The sequence below is a fragment of the Phodopus roborovskii genome, unplaced genomic scaffold (assembly GCF_943737965.1).
Source record: "Phodopus roborovskii unplaced genomic scaffold, PHOROB, whole genome shotgun sequence".
NCBI classification, from domain to species: Eukaryota; Metazoa; Chordata; class Mammalia; order Rodentia; family Cricetidae; genus Phodopus; species Phodopus roborovskii.
Genome location: NW_026126571.1, coordinates 23,617,460 through 23,626,569, shown reverse-complemented (window position 1 = coordinate 23,626,569; position 9,110 = coordinate 23,617,460). Strand labels below are relative to the sequence as shown.

Genomic DNA, 9,110 nt, shown 5'->3' with positions numbered 1-9,110 from the left:
AGAGACAGGGGACAATGTGGCCTGGAACAGGGAAAGGGTAAGGAAGTGTTTTTCTTAATGGGCATAGTTCATTCAGGAGGATGCAAATTTCTAGAAATTATAGTGTTCATTGTTGTATGCATGGTGACTCAACTAAACCCTATATAATTGCACACTTAAAGATGGTTAAATGGCTAATTGCATCCATTTGACAATAACACATTAGAAAGGGGTTTAAAAGAGCACATACTTGCTCTTTCCTTTCTGCCGCCGCCATGCCATCCAGACTGAGGAAGACCCGGAAACTCCGGGGCCACGTAAGCCATGGCCACGGTCGCATTGGTAAACACCGCAAGCACCCAGGAGGCCGCGGGAATGCTGGAGGCATGCATCACCACAGGATCAACTTCGACAAATACCATCCAGGTTACTTTGGGAAAGTTGGTATGAGGCATTACCACTTAAAGAGGAACCAGAGCTTCTGCCCAACAGTCAACCTGGATAAGTTGTGGACACTGGTCAGTGAACAGACTAGGGTCAATGCTGCCAAGAACAAGACTGGAGCTGCTCCCATCATTGATGTTGTGCGATCGGGCTACTACAAAGTTCTGGGGAAGGGGAAGCTCCCTAAACAACCTGTCATCGTGAAAGCCAAATTTTTCAGCAGAAGAGCTGAAGAGAAGATAAAGGGTGTTGGAGGTGCCTGTGTCCTGGTGGCTTGAACCACCCAGGGAGGTTAATTAAATGCTAACATTTTCCAAGTGAAAAAAAAAAAAAAGAGCACATACTTGGGATAAAACAAAACAAAAACAAAAAAAAAATTTAAGTAGTATCATGGGCTGGCCATCTTTATGTCCAAACTAGAATCAACTGAATACAAACATGCTGCCCAAGTTGCTGTCTAAAAAGAGGTTGTCCTCATGTCCCACTAATCCCTTAGCCCAGTGGCCTACATTCATGACTTCAAGATTATGAGCCATTTACCATCTCTTATCATAGAAGAATGGGTGTTCCTAATTTAGGTTTTATTTTTGTGCTTTCCACGGGCGAAGCCTACAGAAGCAAGGCTCCTGCCATGAACACATGCCATGCTCACTAAGTCACTGTCATCTTCACTCAGGCAGTTCTTTATCCATACAGTTGGTTCCAACCGAGGTAGTCATCTCACCAAGACAGACAAACAACCAGGTGGAGTCTTCATCGTATTGCTCAAAATAATAATCATAACAAATGGCAAGTGGCATTCCTTAGCAATGGGACAGTTAGGGGAGATATTAAGGAGCAGGGGTAGCCCCTATGGAGACCACTGGTGAGCCAGCACAGTACACGGGAGAGCATGAACTTACACATTCTTTTCCAGATCTGTTTTTCACAGCTCCTACTGGGTACTGAACTCACTGCCATGGGAGAGTATGGATGTCAGTGTCTCTCTCGCTGAACCCTGGGTGTTAGGACATTAAAAGCTCATGCACAGCAGCACTTTCAAGGAAATGTCCATTTCTAAGGGTTCAGGCTAGATGAGCTCAGCATTTCCCACAATGCCTTCCAGGGAAAGGGGTCTGTGATCAGTTAATTTGGGAAACTGGGCTGAATGAAACACCCCTGTTCAAGTTTTTGTTAGGTAGGTAGGTTGGTTGGTTGGTTGTTTGGTTTATTAAGACTGGGTTTCTCTGCGTAGCTCTGGCTGCCTAGACCTCACTCTGTAGACCATGCTGGGAAATCCACCCTGCCTCTACCTCCCTCGTGCTGGTATTAAAGGCTTGCACCACCACCAGATGAAGTTTGACCTTGTACTTGATCATCTTAGTTTTTCTTCTTCCCATAAGAATACCAGCCATGCCTCACCTGAGCTGTGCCTTCATATGAGAGGAAGTTTGGCCAGGCCACTTGCCTGGACCAATAGCATGTGAGCAAGGCCAGCATGTAGCACATCCAAGCAGAAGCTTTAAATGTAGTTGAATAGTTTGGATCAGCCTCCATGCTTCCTGCTGCCCTGGAAAGAGTGTCCCAAGCAGAAGCTCCTCTTCCAACAGTGGTCCAGGCATGGAAAAAAGTGTGGAGTCCCACAGAGCCAAAGCAAGTCAGAACCAACCTACAGATCTGGAAGTGAAAAATAACCTTGGCAAAGGCCTTCAGCTCTGATGGATAATGAAACACACACCATGCTTCAGGAAGCCTCTAGAAGATAAGACTCATCCAGCCAAGAGGCCCATGGGAAACTCTGGCCAAAGGGTTGATAACAGGAGAGGTATAAACAGAATGTGCATGAGCTTATCAGTTTTATGCAAATGTCACAGTTTTGACATAGCAAATGGGTTTTTGTTTGTTTGTTGTTTTTAAATTACTTGCATACATTACATCTTGACCACAGTTCCTTTTACCTCCACTCCTCTGGGTCTCCCCCATCTCCCCTCCCTTCCCAGATGCACTCCTGGGCATTCTAGTGATGGCCTTTCTCAGCAGAATCCAGTGTGCCTTGGGAGGAGGATTGACTCTGCATTAGGGCAGAGAAGGTAAGGATGATCCAGAGCCTTAATCTGCTATGCAGAAGTAAAGGGGTTGTAGAGCTATGTCTCAAGAAAAGGTTCACACTGGGCAAATTCAAGGCGATCTGAGCATCAGAATAAATTATTAAAATCTACTTAAAGAGAGGACCAAGGAAATATATTAGTCCACAATGTGTTTGCCTTACAAGGACATCAATTTCCAGAGCATGCTTTAAAAAAACAAAACAAAACAAAATCAAAAACAAACACTGATGCAGGCAGACCCCTGGGGCTCTCTGGACAGCCAGTTTAGCCCAATCAGAGATTTCCACGCCAGTTAGAATCTTTGCCTGAGAAATGACACATGAGGCCATCTTCTGACTTCAACATAAATGAGTGCACTTACACACAAGCATGTGCACACATATGCACAAAAATCTTTTTAATTCAAAGCTACATATAAATAAAATCTACCTAATGAAATAGTGATGTCTATGTAAAAGATTGAAAGGAAAGGAAAAGAAGTCCTTGAGAGAGAGAGAGAGAGAGAGAGAGAGAGAGAGAGGGAGAGAGAGAGAGAGAGAGAGAGAGAGAGATAGAGCACCAGAATGAAGCCCATAGCCATATCCTCCCCCATCCGGGTTACAGCCTACCCACTTGTGTGGCTGACTGTGGACAGCAGAAAGGCAAGTTGTCCCTAGAACAAGTTGTCCCTAGAAGCGCCTGACACAGACTTCTCGAGATGTCCTCTTTGCAGTGAGAGGAGCTGGGAGAAATACACATGGGAAGAAATAAAATAGAGCAATGAAGTGGCCAGAGATAAGGAAATAAGACAAGGCCTTTGCTAGGTGCGTGGAGTCTCAGGCCCACAGACGAGGAAGGAGAGAACCAATAGAAAGAAGTAAAAGACCGCCGTCCCGCCCCACGGCTCCAGGCCAGAGACAACCATTACACTGCGGATGCAGGCTCTCGTGTCCTTCGAATCATGTCGGTCATCTGTTCTCAGCTTTGTTCTCATCCTGAACGCATCCCCGGATCTTTCTCAACACAACCTGCTGGTTCCTTCACCCAACAATATCTCTGTGAGAGTCTTGCATCTGAGAGTAGAAACTGAGTCAAATGAGAGAGGAGGGGCCTGTAGTTCTGTCCCATGTCAGCACCTGTGTGGGTGACAGCCCTAAATTTTGTAGTAAAGGAAGAGAATAATTGTCGAATTTTCCACCCAAGCAACTACAAATTTTTCTATAGTTATAGCAATGTAATACTTTAAATTTTTATTATGTTTCAGTGTGTGGTAGGGGTATGTACACAGAAGATGCAGGAGCAGGCTGGAGGTGCTGGATCCCCTGGAGCTGGAATTAGAAGTGTATGTAAGCCACCTGACCAAACTCCATCCTCCAGAAGAGAGATACATGCTCCAGCTCTGCGATGTGGTAGCCACTCTTAACACTGGGCCTTCTCTCCAGCCCTGAAGCATGTACTTTGAAAGCTATTCCTTCTCAACAATAAAGAAGTCTATATCTGAAAACCCTCACATAATGAAAATATAGGATGCCAGAACAAGTGGTGTGCCGGGCTTTTCATAGGCATGTCTAAAGCAACCCACAGCCAAAATCATGTTTTCTGCTTCAACCCTTCTGATAAAGAAGCAGCGGTTTGGATTGTGAGAGCTCTCAGTGAATCGAATTCCACCCATGTTTTCCCATGGTCCCTAAAGTCACAGGAGGCTGGAACTGTTCGCCATAAACACTGCTATCTTATCAAAATAAAATGAGAATAGCGCAGGAGTTAGAGTCTCCATAAAAAGGCAAGGCTGTAGCGCGCTCTCCAGAGGGCTTTTGAAACCGCAGAGCTCACACGTGGTATCAGCCTCTCTAAGATGTCCCCTCTAAGGTCCCTCCTAGCTTGGTACAATGGCTCACACTTGTAATCCCAGAAGCTGTAAGTTTAAAGACCACATCGTGAGTTCCTGGCTAACCTGAGCTGCAGAGTAAGAAATGAGACAAATGAGGATATCTCAGTCGGTCAGGAAAAAAGAAAAAAAAAAAAGCTAACTATGGAAGCACACAGGCCTGACACTGGTCCCCAAAATACACATAAAAATCCAGGTGTGATTGAACAGTTTTTCAGCTTGCTTCTAGGATACAGAGACAGGAGGATCCCTGGGGCTTGACAGGAGAAAACCTAGCTGAATTGGTGAGCCCTACTTCCCAGTGAAAGACCCTCACTCATTAGAAAAAAGACGAGGATAATCACTTTGGGGAAACAACACTAGAAGCTGGCCTCTACAGGTGTATGCACCCACATACCTGTGAATGCATACTTCAGCCCACGTACACACACAAATAAGGCAACCAAAGACTGACCTCTGACATCCATACATGTGCACTTAGGAGCATGTACACACTCATGAACACACACACGAAACACCTTCATAAAAGTCATAAAAGTCATCCTTGTTCCTCACTAATCTAGAGCAGGGAGCAACAAACTTTTTCCTGCCGAGGACCAAATAACAGACATCTTCAACCTTATGAGCCATTTGGTCTCTCAAAACTCCTCAGTCTTCCTGATACAGAGGGAATGTGGCCATCAACAGTACATACAAAAACATACACAGCTAAGTTCCAATAAAGCTTTATTTATAACCGCAGACAAGGAAGCAGATCTGGGCCATGGCCGGTGTTCTGAGCATCAAATACAGACAAGTTGAAAAGTTGCCTTCAACTGCACCTGCTACTCCTGCCTGGCCTCCACCCATGCCACCCACCACTGCTTTCTGACACATCTTTGCTTTGAGACCCAAGGACGTGTTCAGGGACCCCTGGGATTTCTCTTAGCGTCGGCAAGGAGAGCCTGGAGACTCTGAAAAGCTTCCTAATACACAATCAAAATGTCACCCACAGACACTCTGCTTGGACCCTGCAATAGCGTCTGCTGTATAAACTTCCCATTTACCTTTCACTCCTGGCCCTGCCCTATGCTTTGCTGGCTTCGGGCTGCTTGCTTGGATCACATTTAAATTGTCAAGAGATGTCAGCAAGTTGTGAAGGACAGCCTCACTCTGGCAGCAATTTCAGAGGGCAGTGATCAATGGGCCTCCTTTGTTAGCCTTGCAGGATCACCATTGACTCCAGAAGCAAAGGTCCCAATGGTTTATGAGACGGCTGAAATGGACAAGCAGTTTCACCCTCATAGCCCCAAAGCCACAAACCCACACTCACCCCATTAATTACTCTGGCCCCAAGGACAAGGCTTGTGGCCATCTGCAGAGGAACAAGGCAGCCAGAGAGCCTCATGGAGCTCCTGTGGAAGGCGCCAGGAAATGCGGCCTCCTGACGTTCCCGGAAAGCATGATTGCCTGAGCCCACAGGGACTCCTTCTGTAAACAGGTACAGACCATACACAGTCACTGGGAACCAGAGGGATTTGGAACCTTGGCCACGCTTTCAATTGCAGAGATCATATTTATCTGATACCATCACCTGACAGATTGCCCCAGTGCAGAAGGGATGCTATTTGTGGGATACGCACCCATGTGGAATTGCTTTTTTTTTTTTTTTTTTTTTCCCTCTTGGATCGTTTTATCTTGACACGTTCATGTCTTACAATCACAGACCTTTCATAGGCACTAGGACAGGAAGCTAGACCCTAACTTACATGAAAATAAATACACACATCCACAGCTAGTCTTTCAATAAGCAGACTCAAAATCCCATTTGCACTCAATGCTCCCTTTTCTAGATTGGCCATATTGTTCACCTAGCTCAGTGCCCCTTCCAAGGGGCCTCCCCATCCATAAACCGGAAACAGTCTCTCTTGACCCTGACCTTCCATGGGCATCTCTTTGCATCCCAGCATACTACATGCATGCCTTTGTGCTCCGCACCCGCACGCTCCATCCTCGCCATACACGCTCCCCTCTGAGGGCGAACTCAGGCCACAGTCAGGTTAACAGCTCTCGGGTCATCCAGGCCAGCCCAGCATGGAAACATGGCTGCTGCTTCTGTCAGTGGGCTCGGGATTCCATCCCAAGCACAAATGTTTGATACTGAAGTCATGATGCCACTGCACTCATCACATGGAACTTTCCTTCTCATCGAGACTAGGAAAATCCCAGAATGGTTGTGCACATCTTTAATCCCAGTGGGAGGCAGAGGCAGGTTGCTCTCTTTGAGTTCAAGGCCAATCTGAAATGAGTATTCCTGAGAAATGGTCTACATAGTGAGTTCCGGGACAGCCAGGGCTATGTAGGGAGACTTGTCTCAAAAGAATAAAAACTTTAAAAAAGATTAGGAAAATCCCTAAGTCCTTTGTTTCTTAATAAGAAAACTTGAACAGCAGTTAATAGTGGATGGAGACAAAATGTCTGGATGAGCTAACTCCAGAGAACCCTTGCAGACAGAAAAGCAGAAGGTCATTTAGAAAGTGACCTTGAGCCATCATCTTTCCTGTACGCAGTCAAGTCCAATATTCACAATAGTAGTGAGCTCTAAAGTCAGACAGAAGACAGAAGGGGGCGCCAGAGCGCTCACCAAGCAGGGGTCCCCTAGTCCTCTTCTTGGCCGCTTTATACACAGGTCAGTGTCCCATCTCTTTAGAATATTACATGGAACATGAAGCTGGTATGCAACCTCTTGGTGATAACAGATAATGATGGGCAAGTTGGGTTCCCCGTGACATTTTCACTGAGGAAGTTCGCTTCTGGTCAGAAACTCTTTCCCCTGACATCGGTGAGGGGCACCACTCCCTGGGGCCCCTGAGAAGTGGAAAAAACATCCAGCCAAGAGGATGCTTCCTATTTAAAACTTGGCTCTGTGGGCAGGTAACTATGTCCTAAGGTAAATTTTAAATATAAGAAAGGGCAGCCATTTCCATATATGAAATTATACCCTTTAACTCTATAGCTATATATTCCCTTAAGCAGCTAAATTTTAGATAGAGGGCCAACTGTCTATTTTTAATATGTATACTTTGGTATTCTGCAGCTTTGTCAAGTATTGGGCTTCATTTTGATAATCAGGAAAGATTATCAGGGAGGCAGTTTTGTCTCTCTGCAGAGCCTAAGGCTTTGTGAAGGCAGGGAAAGCTTCCCAAGCAGAGTCTGTGGTAAATAGACTACTGGATGGTCCCCTGTGGTTTTGCTTATGAGCTTAGGCCTTGCATGGCTTGAATGGGTAGTTTAACTGTTTCTCCTCTGTCAAAGAGATGTGGCACATTTACCATGTCACAGGAAAAGCTGTATCTTACAGTTGAGGGCTTAATCCTATAATGATGAATCAAAACCACTTTTTAAAAAATATTATTATAATATTAGCAGTCCAAATATCCCCCCAAAATATGAAATTGGGCTTACTGGTGTATAAAATACAGACTAATTTTATGGAATTTATTCCAAAAAAATTTTAAAAAAAGAATGGGAAAATATTTTTAACTAAGAGAAGGTAAAAGAAGAAAAACAGCTGTGACATAAAACTCTACAATCTCCCTCCTTCCTGGGGACAACAGAAATCCTCCTTGATTGCTCAACCTCAATCCATGTCTCATCTTCCATCTCAGACCAAGTGAGCCAGACTCTGGAGAAGATGCATTCCCCAGCAGCCCCTTGGGACAGTGCTTGTTACCCAGTGGGGTACAATCTGGCTCCTACATCCATTGAAAATTCACCAAGGAGACTCAGCAGGTAAAAGTTCTTGCCCTTAGAATCTGATGACTTGAGATGGATGCCCTGGACCAAGTAAAAAGTGGAAGGAGGGGCTGGAGAGATGGGTCAGAGGTTAAGAGCACTGGCTGCTCTTCCAAAGGTCCTGAGTTCAGTTCCCAGCATCCACATGGTGGCTCACAAATACCTGTAATGAGATCCAATGCCCTCTCTTCTGGCCTGCAGGGATACAAAACACTGTATACATAATAAATAAATTTTTTAAAAAAGGGGGTGGAGGGTGAAAATGTCTACACATGCATGTGTGTTCTCTATCTATCTTACACAGACACAAAGAGGGAGAGAAAAATAAATGGTTTTAAATTCACATAGGCATATTACAACAGTGATAGTTATAACAAAAACATAGTACAGAGCAAGTACTTTGGGACTGAGCAGTATATTGGAGCTATAGAGGTTTTCAGACCCAGTTGAGGCTACCAGAAGACTACCATGCACACACCTTATTCTCTGCATCTGCAAACCGAATGAGGCACACAAGCATATTCAAGGCATCTTAAAGCCAATCTTCTAAAATATCAAGCATTGGTATCTACATTCTTATATGACTGTACACACATACATGCACGATGGCTGTAGGAATTGCCAGATGCCTAACACACAACCCTTTGTGTTTCAGGTACAACTCTCCACATCTGTGAATACTGATGAACTGTTTTCTCTCTGTCTGGCACCAATACCTGATAGGGTAACTTACTTCCTGTGTGAAAGCCACGAGCTTCCGCCATGGCCCTAGGGAGATGTCATCTAAAGAGCCGCCACCCACCAGGCAGTCCAGAGTTTCTCATCTGACATCAATAATGAATGACATATTTCCCCAGGCCTTGAACACTCTCAGAACTGATACTGGTGACCCACCCTGTCCCTGGGCTGAGCTCCTGCTGCTGTTGAATCCTAGGCCTGTGGTGACATCAGAGGTCTGG

The 9,110-nt window shown here is 45.2% G+C and overlaps 1 protein-coding gene across 1 annotated transcript; it reads left to right on the top strand.

Moving 5' to 3' along the window:
* Positions 1-234: 234 nt before the first annotated feature.
* LOC127235520 (60S ribosomal protein L27a) lies at positions 235-736 on the top strand. The gene has a single exon (XM_051202851.1). The coding sequence runs from the start codon at positions 255-257 to the stop codon at positions 699-701; it is 447 nt and encodes a 148-aa protein (XP_051058808.1). The 5' UTR covers positions 235-254; the 3' UTR covers positions 702-736.
* Positions 737-9,110: the final 8,374 nt, after the last annotated feature.